The sequence below is a fragment of the Lutra lutra genome, chromosome 4 (genome assembly GCF_902655055.1).
Source record: "Lutra lutra chromosome 4, mLutLut1.2, whole genome shotgun sequence".
Taxonomy (NCBI): Eukaryota; Metazoa; Chordata; class Mammalia; order Carnivora; family Mustelidae; genus Lutra; species Lutra lutra.
Genome location: NC_062281.1, coordinates 55145543 through 55164775, shown reverse-complemented (window position 1 = coordinate 55164775; position 19233 = coordinate 55145543). Strand labels below are relative to the sequence as shown.

General features: G+C 37.1%; 1 protein-coding gene across 2 annotated transcripts in view; it reads right to left on the bottom strand.

Annotated features, from left to right (window-relative positions):
• MRPS28 (mitochondrial ribosomal protein S28) overlaps positions 1–19233 on the bottom strand; it is a 112967-nt gene that overhangs the window by 71697 nt on the left and 22037 nt on the right. For both annotated transcript variants that reach the window (XM_047724443.1, XM_047724444.1), the window contains exon 2: positions 18216–18397. In XM_047724443.1, the coding sequence (XP_047580399.1) occupies positions 18216–18397 (182 nt within the window). The remainder of the gene's footprint in view (positions 1–18215; positions 18398–19233) is intronic.

The following is a 19233-nucleotide window of genomic DNA, read 5'->3' as shown; positions in this document are numbered from 1 at the left end:
GATAATTACTGGCTATAATGATTATGACAATATTTGACAACTCTGAAGAACAGATATCTGCTTATTTCTAATTCTGGAAAATAATAAATTCTCACTGAATTCAACATTACTTTTATTTTTCTTAACAGTTCTTGTTACTTTACTTAAACAGGGATAGTTATAAGCTATTCAACAAATGTACTTCGGTTCCTTTGTAACACTAACAGAAAACTAAGAACAGTACATCTCAACCAATAATTTCAACACCCTACTGTTAGCTAAATGCTTAATATTTATGGCGAATTTATAATCTGCAAGGCACTACGCCAGACACTTAAAAATTATTTTTGCCAAAAGATATAGCATATGTTTGTTTTCTTAAAGTGATTTAAGTAAGATTCCTTTGGAGAGAGACATTCATAACAGTTCTAAAAATCAGGAAGTGGCTGCTGCTATAATCAGCCATCGTCATCACCACCATCATCACCATTACTAACACATATAGAACTTATATCACAAATTAGCATATGCTAAGCCTTAATTCTGGAACATTTTCCTTTAAACTTCAGATTTTTCCTTCAGTGAAACACATGAAACAAAGAACTTAAAAATTCATGACGAAGGTACAATATTTGAAAAAGAAGCTAAATTCAAAATTAAAGTTTCCAAATAAATTACATTCAGGAAACAAGCAGGCTAAAATATTTGCAATTACAATTAGGAAAAGAAAATCAGTTTCTGGATTACGTTGTGAGATTTAAAGAATTTATGTTTAGCTGTTAACTTTTCAAAACCAGTAGAGCACATCATATTGTCCCAGTAAATAAAAAGTAAATATAGTGTAAAGGCCGAAACAAAATGGATGGTGAGTAAAACAAAAGTTCTCAGGTAAGGTTAACTCTAGTGAAAATGCTGAGTCTCAAGATATACGCATTCACAGCAATATATTCCCAAAGCCGAATAACTTCAAATCATATTCCATGCTGAAAGATGGACAGTTCTCTCTACTACAAGCTATAACAAGTAATTGGTAATCCTATTATCAAAAAAAGTACTATATGTAAAGAAAAATGATTTTAAGGATAATACATCCAGGAAAGAGTCGTTGCTTAATAAATTCAAAAATGACACAGTCAGTAGCATACAATCCACATGAACATTATAATGTGCTCAATCAGTACTAATTAAGGATTTAATTATACCTATTTAATACTAATTTGCATTTTTTAAAAAGAATATAAAGTATTCTATTTTAGGTCCAAAATTAAGGTTCTGAATTAAAACTTTAAAAGAAATTTAACTGTAGTATATTTATGGAAAAATCTTTCCTTAAGAACTAAAACAAGCTAAAAACAAAGCATTGTATTTTCAAGTATGGGACTATGTTGAACCTGAATTCCTAATTTACTCACAATTAAAATAAAAGAAAAAGGGATACATATAAATGGAGACATTTATAAGGGCCACTTACAGGCATATAAAGTGCTTTTCAATGATGATACAGAATCAGAACCAAGGCCTCTTGTCCTCCACCCCTACGTTTTTCCTGATATTTGCCCTCCTCAACTTCCCTGGACAAGCCCAAAACTACCATATCTCCTCCTTACTTTCTTCCCTAAAATTTTATAAAAACACTTTTGGAGGAATGTATAAAAAGAACAGGGAAGTAGAAGGATCACCAAGAATATGAAGGTACATGACAGTTTCAGAAAAGGGAAGAGCCACTGGTGTGGACATGAGAGAGCTTGAGCAAACTGCTGGGCAGATGCCTGGGGCACTACCAAATTTAAAAGGGTGTTTGCAGTTAGTATGATGGTGAGGGTAAGCCAGGTGGGCTGACCCGAGGTATTAATGGAAATCTGGAAAACAGGGGCAATTTGGGGGACAGGGAGGAATAGAACAATAGTTTGAAGAGGAAACAAGGTAAAATTGTTTCAAATGTTATCAAATTCTCTAGAAAAAGATGATTGAAGGTAAAGAATAGGAAATCCAGGGATATTAAGTTGAATCAGATATTCAACAATTTTACTTAAAAAAATAGTAGCTTCATATGGATTAAACTAAGGTATGAACTTGATTTCAATAAAGAAGGAGATAAGGTTATCTGCTAAGGAGGAGGAGAAGAGGAACAAGAGGCCTAAGAGTGAAGAAGGTAAAGTAGTAGGAAATCTACTAAAAGCGAGTGAAAAGAACTTGGAAACTCTGGTCCAAGTTCAGTAATACGAACATCTACTGAATACACCTGGCAAGGTTCCGCAACTTCTCCAGGATCTCATCTGTTACTGCTCTATCTGTATTCCACTTTTAGAAATAAAGCTTTATCAGTTGCAAAGATGCCTGAACCTGAACACTGAAAGGTTTCTTCAAGTCAGTCCCCCTCCCTTAATGTAGGGCAAACACAAGTGTGCACTGATGCTGTTGCCTTTGGTTTTTTTTTGTTTGTTTTGTTTCATTTTTGCTGATAAAAGAAGATATAAAAAATTATAGTCCAATATGAATTGCTAATTCCAGGTCTATTGTTACTCTACAGCCTAATTTTTCATCAATCCAATCCCATGTGGCCAAATATCTACAGAAAAACACAACATGTCTAAAAGAGCTCCATGTCCTGCCCTATGAACAGTAACTCTGCCCAACTTCCTATTGCTGTGACCTCTGTTTGTCTAGGCCCTTAGGCTGGAAACCTCAAGCACCAGTCATTTCTGTGAACAGTTCCTCCTAGCTTTCCTTTCCCATCTCTCCTCACCCTGGGCCAGCCCCTGCCTGGACTACTATGACAGTCTCAGAACCATCCTTGCGGCAACCATTCCATCTCACACCTCACTGCAGATGTCATCGCACAAAAATATCACTAACCAAAAGCCACTCTGCTGTCTTTCCTCTGTCCTAAGTTCTTAGCCTGAAATTCAGGGTCTTCCTTCCTTCCTTCTTTCCTTCCTTCCTCCCTCCCTCCCTCTCTTTCTTTCTTTAAGATTTATTTATTTGACAGAGAGAGGGAGAGCACAAGCAGGGGGAGTGGCAGGCAGAGGGAATGGGAGGCTCCCTGTTGAGGCTAAGGAGGGAGCCCAAAAAGGGGCTCGATCCTAGGATCCCGGGATCACAACCCAAGCCAACTGAGCCACACAGGTGCCCCTGAAATTCAGAATATTCTCTAAGGATGCTTGCCTGTCTAGCAAAGCAAGTATTACATTTACCCCTCTAAAACTTCACCAAGCCATGGGTTCCTGACCACTATGGTGTACAGATATTTTGTATCTGTAGAGATATTATGTACACAATATACAGAATATGTACAGATATTTTGTACACAATTCCCTCTAAAAGGTGGAAACTAATTCCCTTCCGCTAGAGTGTGGACTAGGTTTAGTGACTTGCTTCTAATGAACAGAATAAGGCAGAAGTGACAGTGCATGACTAGGTTATAAGAGGTATGACAACCACCTCAACCTTTCTTAAATTATTCACTCTGGGGGAAGCTAACTACTATGTTGTGAAGACACTCACAAAGCCCAATGGAGAGTCTATGTGATGAGAAACTGCCGTCTCCGGCCCACAGCCAGCATTAACTTGCCGGGCACATGAAGGAACTGCCTAGGCATCATATCCTCCAGCCTCAGTCAAGCCCTCAGATAACTGCAGCCCTGGCCAATATTTTGCCTTAACTTCATGAGAAACTCTTGAGCCATAACTGTTCAGCTAAAATACTCCTGGATTCCTGACCCATAGCAATTGTGGGAAAGAATAAATTTTTATTGTTTTAAGCCACTCACTTTTGGAGCAACATGGTTCACAGGTAGAGATAACTAACACGATCTCACCAAGCTCATTCTCAATGCCATGCCTTTACTCATGATTTTTCCCCACAGATGTCTTCTTAATATGCATCGCCTAATGCCCCTCCCCCATCTTTCAGAATCTAGCTAAAGTTTCCCCTCTTTGAGGAGGCCTTTTTTTTTTTTTAATTTAATTTTATTTTTTTATTTGACAGAGAGAGAGATCACAGTAGGCAGAGAGGCAGGCAGAGAGAGAGGGGGAAGCAGGCTCCCCGCTGAGCAGAGAGCCCGATGTGGGGCTCGATCCCAGGACCCTGAGATCATGACCTGAGCCGAAGGCAGTGGCTTAACCCACTGAGCCACCCAGGTGCCCCAAGGAGGCCCTTTTTTTTATGAAACCATTTCAACTTTCATTTCTCCAGCTTCTCCTCTGATTTCTGTGCTTGACCACATCACTCATGTAGGCATTTATCCCTGTATTCCTCTGTGCTCTATGCACCCTTCCTCCTAAAGACATCATACAGTTCATTTAAACTGCATTCAGCACACTATAATTAAGATACTCAACAAATAGTTACTGAAAAAATTAACAAATCACACACACACACACACACACACACACTCACGCGGGAAGTGTATTTAATCAGTATAAAGTAGTGATGAACAATAAGAAGCTATATTGTATCAGGTCTGCTTACTTATTAGCTGCTACCCTTGGGGAAATGACTTAAAATCTCTATAGCCTTTGTTTCTTCAGTGTTTTTTAAATGAAGATTCTAAAAGGATGTACCATAGAGTAATAAAAAGATTAAAGAAAATAATACATACAAAACTCAGTAATGTGCTAGCATAGAGGGCTCAACAAATGTTAGCTATTATTGTTCTTACTATTAACCACAAATTACAGAATACAAACTCCCAGGTCCCTGAGAGTTTCTACATGTTATAAAGTGGCAATCTAAATTAAAACAAAATTCTACAAACTAAAGTAGAACTCACACTTTCTACTGAAAACAGCTTTTAATTTTTCCAAACTCTATTCTTAAGTCAATAGAACTACAGCCTGAACCAATTGTAGGGAGTACAGCCTTGACTTTTTCTCCTATTCATCCTATTAAGATATTAACTTCAAAGCTTTTGTGGGAACACTTAATTGCTTGCATTCCTTAACAAGCAGCCACCATAGTAGTTTCCAGATTCACTTTTAACCTTTACAGTCCTGGGAAGGTATATATGGCAAACTTATTAGACATATAAATTTACACAACCTCTGGGCTAACCTATGCAGCTATGCATACGTGAATATGCTATACAAAGCAAATCAATTTTGCACATCAATCAAAATAGAATCTAAAAGAACAAATCAATCCAACAGAACACTGCTATGCCATGTATCTGAGAGGGGAAAAAAGAACCTCTAATGCTCTTCATTAAAAACATTTTTTTTTAATCTGAGGAATAACTGACATATATAACATTAACTTCAGGTGTACAACATAATAATTTGATATTCACATATATTGTGAAATGATACCACAGCAAGTCTAGTTAATGTCATCACCATATATAATTATGCAAGAAATTTTTTTCTTGTGATGAGAACTTTCAAGATCTACTCTTAGCAACTTTCAAATATGCAACACAGTATCATTAACTATAGTCACCATGCAATATATCATATCTCCATGACTTATTTATAACTGGAAATTTGTACTTTTGACGTCCCATCCTCCATTTTGCCACCCCCTACCTCCTGCCTCTGGCAAACACCAATTTGTTCTCTTTATCTGTGAGTTTGGTTTTGTTGGTGTTTTTAAGTCTAATGCTATTCAAAAGCCTGACTACATGTGTTTCATGAACATAGGACACTTCTGGGATCATATTTTATAATTTATACATATTCTTAAGGATTTACTAAGAAGTTAAATATAATAGATGTTCTTTTATCCTAAATAAGCAGAGCTCTGTTAAGAAAATATGATAGAATGATTTTCAATCACAAATCTATTTCAAAACATTCATACTTTTTAACTGTGTACCATGTCCTCTGGAAAATTTCAAATTCTTATTTTCTCTTTTCCCCCACCACCACACCTTGAAAACTTCAGTCTTTGAAACATTCAATATCCACCCACTCTTTATTTGACCCTATATATCATACAACCTGAAATAGAAACAAAGACTGGGAAATTAGCTCGTTTTTTCCACCTTAGTGTCAAACAAAAGTACAAATAATATTCAGTGCACGTGCTAGTTACCTTAGAACTGCCAATCATGCTTGTTTTGAAACTCTTCGATTTTCAGAACTGTCAATCATGTGTGTTTTGATAGAGATGCCAGTGTAGAAATAATGCTTTAAAAGATGTGATCTTCATTAACACGTTAATAAATAAATAGATTTCATTTGTAAAACTGGACTTAAGGATGTTAGAGAAATATATACAATTCTTGAAAAATCAAAATTAAAATATAACAATAAAATAAAATTTAGAGAATTTGGCTCCCTAGCCATAAATATAAGCATGGCTTAACCACAAGGATATTATATTTCAGTAAAAAGAGAAATGTTCCTTAACTGACACTAATCAGTAGTTGTATGACAATGAACGGGAATGAGAGAATCAAAACTGACCTAAATCTGGGCATTTAAATTTTTATTTTTCAAGCATACAAAAATATCAATATAATCCATTCCCCTTCTCCACCTCTGCAATACAACCAGACTTACTATCTACCTAGTCATTCATGTCTTAAACAAATACCAAAATGTCAACCTCACTATCCATACTGAGTCACCAAGACCTGGTTCTTCTACCTCCTAAATTGCTAATGAAAGTCTCCTCTCCTGACCCTCAGACTTAATTAATGTTCTCATCACTTCTTTCCAGAAGCTTCTTTATTGGCCTCATTTCATTCTTCCAATATAGACTCCACACCACTGCCAGAATGATCTCATTGAAACACAAACCCAGTCCATGTTTTAATGGCTCTTTATCACTTTCAGAACAAAGCCCCAATTTTTTAAAATGATATATAAATCCCTTGAAGATCTGACTCCTGCCCATCTCCCCACTCTCTCATCCCTTCTCCACTTAAGCCAAGTAAGCCACTGGAGTTCCCAGAAAAGCCAGGGTCTCTCTCACTTAAAACTTTTCCAAGTGCAGGCACTTTTTACACTTTGTATCTCCTACCCTTCATCCTTTACAACTCAATTCAATTGCTAGTTCATCTGGGAAACCTTTTCTGACAACCTAACAGAATCACTGATCCCCTCTTTTCCAATCCTGTAGGATACAGTAAATAGAACTTACACAGTGTAATGTATATTGATTTACCTCTCTATCCCCAACTGAATCATCGACTCCCTGAAAGCAGGGAGTCTTTAATCTGAACATCAACAGCATTAAACACAGAGGTGACACATGACAGCTGCTAGTTAAATGCTTGCTGACTCAGTGAAAAATTGCACCATGACCTAGTTTATTTAAAAATAAAATGAATGGATAAAGAAGATGTGATATATATGGAATATTATTCAGCCATATAAAAGAATGCAATCTTGCCTTTTGCAACAACATGGATGGAGCAAAAGGGCATTATGATAAGCAAAATAGTCAGAGAAAGATAAACACCATACGATTTCACTCATATGTGGAATTTAAGAAACAAATGAACAAAGGAAAAAAAAAGAGGGGGTGGGGGAGAAAAAGAAGCCAAGAAACAGGCTCTTAACTAAAGAGAACAAACTGATGGTCACCAGAGGGGAGGCAGGTGGGGGGTGGGTGAAACAGGTGATGGGGATTAAGGAGGGCACTTGTGATAAGCTCTGGGTGATGTATGGAATTGCTGAATCACTACACTGTACACCTGAAACTAACATATCATTGTATGTTAACTATATTGGAATCAAAATAAAAACTCAATTTAAAAAACAATAAAAATGTGGCGCCTGGGTGGCTCAGTGGGTTAAGCCTCTGCCTTCGGCTCAGGTCGTGATCCCAGGGTCCTGGGATAGAGCCCCACATCGGGCTCTCTGCTCAGCAGGGAGCCTGCTTCTCCCTCTCTCTCTGCCTGCCTCTCTGCCTGCTTGTGATCTCTGTCAAATAAATAAATAAAATCTTTAAAAAAAATAAAAATAAAAAATAATAAAAATAATAAAATCAAAAGCTTAATTCTTGAGACTGACAAATTGTACTACAGGTACATTTCAAGCCAATCAAACTAAGCAATGCTATAAAAGAATACTCTGGGTTTAATAATGCTCTTAGGGAATTTACCCACTTACTTACAAATATATCTAAGAATTGATATCAACTCAAATAGTATTTGAGGTCCAGTAATCCCATCTTATTTTCATTAATATTCTTACTGGAGGTGTTAAAGTCTCCACCACAATAAATACTCATGTTCAAGACACTCAGCACATTGACTAGCTCAACAAACACTGTCCTGAGATGTGACAATCCCTATCAAAGACATCAGTGGACACGCAGTCAACACAGGCAAGATCCCAACCTAGTTACACTTCACTTATCAGGATGTTACTAATCTGGTGACATCAAGTCTCCACAGAACCCAATGAGAACTAAGCAGAGGAGCTTAGAAGCTGTCAAAACACATGTTGAAGTCCATCTGCTAAAGTGCATACACTTTACTTACAGAAGAGGCTAAGAGGTCATCCTCAAATACCAGCTGCTCATATTTTAAGCACAATAAATCTGGTGATCAATTTCCTGGGCATCAGAATATTAGAAGAAGAAAATTAAAAAGTTCAAAAAAGCTAAAAATGGAGACACAGGTAAAACAGCAGAGAAAGAATAATGACATCTAAAGGCAAAACACAAAAACTACAGAATTGGAGTGTTGTGTAGCTAAAGAGCAATAATTCTATATATTTGAATTATAATACAACACAGATATTAATGTTTATATTTATGACCTTGGTTCATCAAAAGTAAAGACCAAAAGCCAGGTTAAACTACTTTAGGTCTGACAAGGTTCAAGGAAAGTAGATGACACATTTTATAAAAAGAATCAAAGAATTAAAAATTGAGGGGTGCCTGGCTGGCTCAGTGGGTTAAGCCTCTACCTTTGGCTCAGGTCATGATTTCATGGTCCTGGGATTGAGTCCCACATGGGGTTCTCTGCTCAGCAGGGAGCCTGCTTTCCCCACCTCTCTCTGCCTGCCTCTCTGCCTACTTGTGATCTCTCTCTCCCTCTGTCAAATAAATAAATAAAACATCTTTTTAAAATTTTTTTTTAATTTTTAAAATTTTTAAAAATTTTAAAAAATTCACTTAAAAAAAAGAATTAAAAATTGAGTATTAACATGTAAAGAGTCAACTTTCTACAATTTGCAGAATAAACTTTTTTGAAATAAGCACTCCCAAATAACAGGCCAGGTTATAACAGCTCTGATCACTGTCACACATTAACTAGCTCCTATGACTACAGGTCTCACCGTAATTATGTTACACATGCATTCTGAAACAAAGCCTGGACCCACTATCATTAGCTTATCAGTGGTAACTCTACCCAAACATATCAGATCATGCACACGACAACCAAGGATATTATAACAGGTTACCTACAATTCTTCAACAGACCTCCCACAGAGCCTTCCCACCACACTGTCTTCAGGGTCCCTGGTATAAAAACTGGCTTATATGTGAGACCATTTTCGGAGGGTCCTATGATACTTTGTAACTATATGTTGTGGGAACTGGAGAGCAGCACAGTAGAGTGAAAAGAACATTCAAGGGCTGTGCTGGATACACACAGCCTCAAGTTTGAATCCCTCCCTGCCTTATTAATTACCAGTTGGGTCACTGCAGCATATTATGCTCAGAGACTCACTTTCTTCATTTGGAAAATGGAGAAAATATCCCCTACTTTCTTTTAAAATTCAAATTCAATTAGCCAACATATAAGTACATGATTAGTATCAGATGTAGAGTTCAGTAATTTATCAGTTGCATGTAACACCCAGTGCTCATCACATCACCCATGCCCTCCTTAATATCCATCATCCGGTTACCCTATTCCCACCCACCTCCCTTCCAGCAACCCTCGGTTTGTCTCCTATAGTTAAGAGCCTCTCATGTTTGTCTCCCTCTCTGATTTCTTCCCATTCAGTTTTCCCTCCCTTCTCCTATGATCCTCTGCGCTATTTCTTATACTCCACATTTTAGTGAAATCATATAATGATTGTCTTTCTCTGACTGATTTACTTCACTCGGCATAAAACCCTCCAGTTCCATCCATGTCGATGTAAGTGCTAAGATTCATCCTTTTTGATGGCTGATTAACATTCCGTTGAGTGTGCGTGTATGTATGTGTGTATATACCTATATATATATATACACATACACACACACCACATCTTTATTCATTCACCTGTTGATGGACATCTAGGCTTCCTCCATAGTTTGGCTATTGTGGACACTGCTGCTATGAAAATTAGGGTGCAGGTGCCCCTTTGGATCACTACATTTGTATCTTTGGGGTAAATACCTAGTGCAATTGCGGGTCATAGGGTACCTCTATTTTTAACTTCCTGAGGAACCTCCATACTGTTTTCCAGAAAGGCCATCAGACAATACGTATGGAGTGCCAATGTAGGTTTTCAAAAAACTAGTTATTATGTTTATCAGATGGGAATATGGAAAGGGAACAATCTTAATTCACACTAGGACAATTTTTCTGAAATTGTGTGCTGTGTTAATAACAGAAGAAAAAATGTCTTTAAAAAAGGGCAGGTGAGGGGCGCCTGGGTGGCTCAGTGGGTTAAAGCCTCTGCTTTCGGCTCAGGTCATGATCCCAGCGTCCTGGGATCCAGCCCCGCATCGGGCTCTCTGCTCAGGAGGGAGCCTGCTTCCTTCTCTCTCTCTGCCTGCCTCTCTGTCTACTCGTGATCTCTCTCTGTCAAATAAATAAATAAAATCTTAAAAAAAAAAAAGGGCAGGTGACAGGTAAGAGCTTTATGTTTTTAAGTCACAGTGAAGCCTTCTGACTTATAGATTGGCTCATGGAAAAGTAGGTTAAAGTGAGAACTCATTAAAAAAGCATACACATATACTGTGAAGACATTAGGTTAGCAAATAATGCAAATACTCTGATAGAGGTCCAGGCCTTCTCGCTGAGGAGAGGTCCACTCACTGGAGCTCTGCACTGATTTCTTTATATAAGCAATACCCTTACTAAAATGTCTGGGAGTGTCAGAATCAGCCACTGTAAAGTAAAACAAGAAAAGAAAGACAGTTGGAAAGCAATTCCTTCCAGATTTTTACGATTCCCCTTCCCCATCTTTATGGTTTACTTGCCCAAACTAATTCAATAGTAGTTTCTTAAAAAATACCTCTCCTTTATGAGGATCTTTCCAAAACATTAAAATTAGCCTTTCTTAAGAACAAAAATCCTTTCCATACTCGTATTTTATTAATTTATGCAATAATCAAAAAATTACTTAACAATATAAATAGGTTTTGGGGGGCGCCTAGGTGGCTGAGTCATTAAGCGTCTGCCTTTGTCTCAGGTCACGATCCCAGGGCCCCGGGACTGAGGTCCGCATCGGGCTCCCTGCTTCTTCCTCTCCCACTCACCCTGCTTGTGTTCCCTCTCTCACTGTTTCTATCTCTGTCAAATAAAAAAATAAAATAAAATAAAATAAAATAAATAGATTTGGGAACAAGCACAACTAGCTTTAGCTAAAGATATAGTTGAACAGAAGAAGTAAAAAAAACAGATATTGTAGAGGACCACCAATTTCTAATTTTCCAGTTAATGTTGGTATCAGTCAGTGGGTTTTAGAGAAGAAAATGTTGATTAATTTAGCAAGTCAGTTAATGCAATGATAACTACCAAAGAAGTTAATGCCTGAGTCATTCGCTCAAATTTGTCATAATCTGATTTCTGATTTCAAGTCACAATCTGACATGAAAGAAAAACAATATAATGGTTAAAACTTTTAAGATTGGTATTGTTAGAATTAGGCCCCATCCACACCTCCAAGATCTCTGAATTTATTTATTTCTATTTTGCAACTCAGTCTAAGTGGATCACAATACTATTATTCATGCTTAAATACCATAGTTTATACTCTGATGACTGTGACTATTAATATAATGTCTTTCTAGAATTTTCTTTTAGAAGTATTTTTCAAACTTTTTTTTTTTGTGGTAGAAATATACCATTCCCACAAACACATTTTTTTTTTTAAGATTTATTTATTCACTTGAGAGAGAGAGAGAGTAGGGCGGGGGGAGAGAATATCTAGCAGACTCCCTCGCAGTGGAGCAGATCTGTGGTCTGAGATCATGACCTGAACCAAATCAAGAGTCAGACACTTAACTGACTGAGCCACCCAGGTGCTCCCTGACTCTTTAAACAAAGTGTTCCAGAACTGTAATGTATAAAATGAAGATGGAGCCACTCTGAAAGTAGGGTCTAATTTCCCGGCTAACCTTTCCGCAGAACTCGAGAGCTTCTTGGGACAGAGGCTGAAAGTGTTCCTTTAAACTATCATCAGGGATGCCTGGCTGGCTTAGGGGGTAGAGCATGTGACTCTTGATCTCAGGGTTGTGAGTTCAAGTCCCATGTTGAGAATAGAGCAAGGTATAATCAAAAACAAGTATCAAAACAATAAAGCTATAGAACTTATTAAAAGGCTATCACTTACCTAATTAGGATATTCGGTTAACCAAAATAATTTCTGATTCTTATCAGTTGCTCTGAGTTTGAGACACCATCAACTATATTAAAAGCAATAATGAAAGAAACAAGTGTTGTTGAGGATGTGGAGAAAAAGGAACCCTTGTGCACTGCTGGTAGGAATATAAACTTTTGCAGCCACTGGAGAAGACAGTATAGAGGTTCCACAAAAAGCTGAAAATAAAACTACCCTACAATCCAGTAACTGCACTATTGGGTATTTACTCCCAAAACACACATATACAAAAACTAATCCAAAGGGATATATGCAGCCCTGTTTACTGCAGTATTACAGCAGCCAAATTATGGAAGTAGCCCAAGTGTCCACTGATAGATAAATGGCTAAAGAAGATGTGGTATATACATACACATTCCACAAGTGGAATATTATTCAGCCATAAAAAAGAATGCAATCCCGGGGCGCCTGGGTGGCTCAGTGGGTTGAGCCGCTGCCTTCGGCTCAGGTCATGATCTCAGGGTCCTGGGATCGAGTCCCGCATCGGGCTCTCTGCTCAGCAGGAAGCCTGCTTCCCTCTCTCTCTCTCTCTCTCTCTGCCTTCCTCTCCGTCTACTTGTGATCTCTCTCTGTCAAATAAATAAATAAAATCTTTAAAAAAAAAAAAAGAATGCAATCTTGCCATTTGCAACAACACTGATAGAAGTAGAGAGTATATAATGCTAAGCAAAATAAGTCACTCAGAGAAAGAGAAATACCACATGATCTAACTCATACAGAATTTAAGAAACAAATGAGCAAAAGGAAAAAAAGAGAAGAGACAAACCAAGAAAGAGATTCTTCACTATAGAGAACAAATAGATGGTTACCAGAGGGATGGTCGGTGGGGAGTGGGTGAAACAGGTGATGGGGATTAAAGTTTACACTTATCACGATGAACCTTAAGTAATATACCGAATCATTGAATCACTATATTGTACACCTAAAACTAATATAACCCTGTATGTTAACCATACTGGAATTAAAATTTTAAACTTTTAAAAGATCTTAAAATAATGAAAAAATTAAAACATTTTGTCAAACTGAGCATTTTATTAAATTTGACTTATTTTTCTTTGCATTTAATTAACTGAAACTGTCCTAAAGTAGAAGAGATTCAATGACACAGAAGTCAAACTGGAGAGAAAAAAAATGGTTCTCAAAAGGAATTAAAAAAAGCAGGTCAGGCTGATGAATGATGAACAAATTATGTAAAATATCTGCATCTTACTTGTAGGCTCTTAAGTAAATGTACCAAAGCAAGAAGTTATGCCATTACTCAGTCACCCCCCCTAAAATCTGCTCAGAGGCAGCCTGACATCACGGAGGTGGAGAGCAAACATGTGTCCAGCCCAAAAAGCTGCTCTATCTAGTCATGTAATCTAAACTTGTAGATATGAAAAGGGGATGACCAGAGACCTAGCTTGATCTCATTACTTTCTCATTTGTTATTATCATCTTTCTGCCAACTATAAAGACAACACATAGATCTAAATAAAATATTTCCCACCCACAAATTTTGTCTTGGATACAGGTAGAAAAGGAAAGTAACTGAAACAGTAACTAAGCTGATTTGACACTTCTCTGTAATACTTTTTTTTTTTTTTTAAGAGGGGAAGAGTGAGGGGGAGAAGCAGAGGGAAAGGGACAAAGAATCTAAAGCAGGCTCCATGCTCAGCATGGAGCCCGACATGGGGCTCAGTCTCATGCCCTGAGATCATAACCTGAGCAAAAATCAAGAGTCAGACACTCAACCAACTGACCCACCCAGGAGCCTCAATACTTTCAAACCGTAAGTGACAAGTAACTCTAAGAGACCTAGAGAAGGGTTTTGGAAAGAACTTAAGCATTTCTACATATAGAAATCAAGAAATTTAAAAAATATTTTGGGAAGAGTAGAAACCTTTCCATGATGAATTAAAAACTGGACAACAAAGGATTTGCTAAGATAGAACATTTCTCCCCAGAAAACAATGTACGCAGAGAGGGAGTTGTAGCTGTTACCTACATAGCCATTAAGGTATGTATATACACAGATATGAAGGGAACAAAAGGAACCAAACCATTTAAGCCAAATCTTGACTAAAGTAAACTACTCCCCTTAGCACATTATTAGAAATAACATTACCAGTCTGCAGGACCAGAGCGGAATAGAATTTAAGCCGTGAATCTTGTTTACCATTAGAAGAATTAACAAAAATGCACTCTGAGGGTATTTCAGATTTTCAGCAGTAGAAGTAGTAATCAAAGCCCTTTCCTAACTACTGTTATATTCCACCTGCCAGATATTTTGTCACATTATCCCTTCTTACTAATGTAATTACCAATTTTTAAAACCCATTTGTGTACTTCTTTACTATATATTCTCCATCCCTCCAGTAGAAGTTGTTGCCCCTCGGGGCGCCCGGGTGGCTCAGTGGATTAAGCCTCTGCCTTCAGCCCGGGTCATGATCTCAGGGTCCTGAGATCGAGCCCCACATTGAGCTCTCTGCTTGGCGGGGAGCCTGCTCCCCCCCCCCACCTCTCTGCCTGCCTCTCTGCCTACTTGTGATCTCTGTCTGTCAAATAAATAAATAAATAAATAAATAAATAAGTAAGTAAGTAAGTAAGTAAGTAAGTAAGTAAGTAAGTTGTTGCCCCAACTTCACGAGAACAGAGAGCTAGTCTGCCTAGTTTACTAGCCCTTACGAAAGTGCCTGCCAAACTGAAGAGGTCCAGTAAACATTTGCTGAATGAGTGAATGGATGGATGAACAAATAAATCAACTCCTGCACTCTTCGTGATCCTCAGCCATGAATGTATTGATTTTGTGAGTGATTTGGGAGTTGAAGTGGGAATTTCTACGGAGAGTGATTGGGTCCTGGGCAATCAGATGAAAGCAGGAGTTGAAAGATAACTATTGTAGGTAACTAAAAAACAAAGAGATGCAGGCATTTAACTTTGCTAAATACATACAAAATTTTAAAAAGACTCTAATATAGAGACTGCTCCACAGGCTAGATAATTCACTTGAAAAATTATGAGCCATCCGTGTCACCCCCAAAAATCTTTTGTTAAACAGATTGCTTCGCTAGCAGGAATTTATGTGGAGATGAGGGCTTCAACTATATAGTAATTTCTGTAACAGAATATGTGCTTCGGTGGTATATGTATAGTTTTCAATGAAAAATTAAGACAGTAAATGTTGCAACAAATTCTAGTATTTAAACACTTAAAGCTATACTGTACATAAAATAAATTCAAACTGTATTATGGTACTTACTAGAGAAATATCTAGTCACAAAAACTGATACTTAAAATTCTGTGATGTAGGAAATAAGGTCTGAGAATCAAATCAGAAACTCTAGTTTCTAAGGCATTTTGTAATATTACGTTCAAACATATAACATAATGAAAAAAAACTGATGTTTTAGAATTTTAACTAAATGGGAAAAAACAGTATACATAAAAGAATATACACAAAGAAATAAATACCCATGAAAGAAATATCATGAACAAAGTTCTAACCATAAACATAAGGAAACACGTATGCTATATTTGCAAGTTGTAATAAATCTGACTGAGCTGGTGAAATGCTTGTAATTCAGCAGAGTTATCTGTAAAATATATTTTTTGTAAAGTTAATACCGATGTTCTGGCTGCAAATTAGGTCAGCTTGTAAGAATAAAGATGGCCATTGCACCTGAGTATCACTCATGGGAGCACAATGAAAGCTTATCAATTGTAGGGAGATGAGAAGATTTCTTTGTATAAAATAAAACAGTACTTCAATTTTAAATATAGAAAATGATATATTTTCTACTAATGAAAAGTGATCTGCCACAGCCACTACTGACAATATCCAAGAGCTTAGGATGCCTCTCTTGAAGGATAACTTTAGGACCACCTATCTTCACACTTGCCTCCTGCAAAACCCTCATCAATAGGAATTCTTGAGGAATGTCATCATTACTTCACAGAAATCCAAATCACCAGGATTTCAAGAACAGTAATAATAGTAGCATCTGTTTATTAATGCCAGTCACCAATCTAAATCTTTACATATATTACCTGATTTAATCCCTTCAATGACCCATTACACAATAGAAAGGCACTATTAATATCTGCATTGACAGACTTATTCTACTTAGAAATTTTTTGAGTTCTTACTATTTTTGACTAAGCATGTATGTTATTTGATACCAAGACAAGCTATCTTGAGCCATTACCTCTCAATGTGAGGTAGCATAAGCAGCCCATTTTCTTTCCTAGGTATGACCTGGTTCATGGCATTTACCTTGCAAGACACTGTTTAGCCTCTGATTATCCGAGGTAGTGGTGTGCTAGAGCCAGCGGGAGCTGTCTGTGTACACGTATTCCCAACTCTGCACTCAGGGGTATTACACGGGTAACTTAAGATTGGCCCTGGTGAGGGACCACCTGGGTGGCTCAGTTGGTTAAGCAACTGCCCTCAGCTCAGGTCATGATCCCAGAGTCCTGGGATCGAGTCCCACATCAGGCTCCCAGCTCCATGGGAAGTCTGCTTCTCCCTCTGACCTTCTCCCCTCTCATATTCTCTCTCTCTCTCTCTCAAATAAATAAATAAAATCTTTAAAAAAGAAAAAAAGGACTGGCCAGAGCAGGAGTGTTTTAGACCACAGAAATTGGCAAATCCGGGCCTTTTCTATTGGAGAACTAATTATTAAATATTTATTCACATGCCACTGATCTGAGGAAATTTGTATTAAGTTTGTCAGGTCCAATTCAGATTCAAGGAGAATGAGTTTATGTCTCCGAATCATTTGAGCCCAGTTATCAATTGGACCGTTAGATATCCAGAACTCTCAGCAGAGAGGCAACTCATTTTCATAACTGCTCTCTTAGAGCTAAAGCAGATTCTTTCCCTATTCATCTCTACACTACGACTCATTCTTAAACATCACTAATTTCTTAATCACTGTAATTCATCCTAAGACACCAATGAATACTAGAGTCACCATTACTTTATGTACTATTAAGAATAAAAAACATTGCCAATTAAAATGACATATCAACTCTAAGATGCATCCTGGTACCAAAAATATTGAAATTTTTAAAATGTGCACATTAAAAACTGATGGGAAAAATAATTTCTATACTGCTTACCACTGTTTTCCAATCCCAGAATCTTAGTTCCACATCTCCTTTCACTCTTGATATGCTACTCCTAGATCTCCTACCTTAATGGTTTCCCCAGTGCATATCTATACTCACAAGTATCTTTATTTGTAAGTTATAAACAGAATGAATTCTGTTCTATAATAGAGAAGATTATAATTCTGAGAATAGATGCAAAATAAGAAAAGAAAATGATAAAGCATCGGAATTTGGTAGCAGGAGAGGAAAGGAGCATGAAGAAGTAGAAAGGGAGGCATCAATAAGAAGGAGTAGACTATGGAATAGAGAAAGAAGCAAAAAAGATTACATGTAAAATGGCCTGAGCAATATGTATCACTATAAAGCTTGTTTTAATTTCATGGCAGGGAATAGTTTATTACCAGGATGAACATCAAAATCTTCCCCAAAAGTGCTCTCGCTGCTTTGAGAAGATATGAACCTAGCCTAATGTGACTAAAATGACATGACATGAATCCCACCTAACTTCCCTAACTAACATAATGAAGAGAAATAAAACATATTTTCTGACTTCTAGCAAATCACCAATTAAAGTTCAATAATACTTTTGAGGTATCTCGACTTTTATCAACACTCTCAAAACACCTGGAAATGATTCTACTTACTCTCCATCCACTTCTGGTCTTTTACATACACAATGAAACTTGCCGCCAAAATCTATATAAAGATCATTTTCTACAATATGGAAGATTCGTCCAATGACTAGTTTATCCTTGGCAGGTCCCATCTGTGTAAGAGGAGAATGTCTCAGCATAGATGCAAAGGATTCCACATTTTTTGGAGAGCCCTAAAAAAAAAGAGGAGAGATTTATATGCATATAATTCAAAATAAAGGTATAATATGATAGATGTAATAAAATCTTACAGGGGAAACTTTTAAAAGTCAACATGCTGTATATTTATATTTTGTGGCAATAGGAAAAAATAATTAAATGGAATTTTCCTTGAAAAAACTAGATATACTCTTCAACTTCCTCTTCCTCCCTTTCCTTTTTGAAGAGGAAACCAAGAAAAGCACTTATGAGAAATGACGCTGATGTCGTGGCTCAGAGTAGAATTTGGAATATGATCAAAGTAAGGACTATCCTTAGATAAAACCTCCTACCATGGGGACAGAGGGGGCTCAGAGTCTGAGCATGTGAGTAGGGCATCCAAGAAGGTCATTAACCTTATTCCTAATACTGATCATCGGGGGGGGGGTGGGTGGGTGGCGGGGCACCTTCAAATTCAAGTTTAGTGGGAGTAACTAAACAGTATGGAGGTTCCTCAAAAAATGAAAAAGAGAATTACCATATGATCCATTAATCCCACTATTGGGTATTTAACCAAAGAAAATGAAAACCAATTAGAAAAGATACATGCACCCCTAAGTTTACTGTAGCATTATTTACAATAAAAGCAACCCAAGTATCCAGTGACAAATGAATGGATAAAGAAAATGCAGTATAAATATACAACAGAATATTACTCAGCTACAAAAAAAAAATGAGATCTTGCCATTTTCAACAATATGGATGGAACCTAGAGCATATAATGCTACATAAAATAAGTCAGAAGAAGAAAGACAATTATCAGATGATTTCACTCTGATGTGGAATTTAGTGATTTCACTCATATATGAAA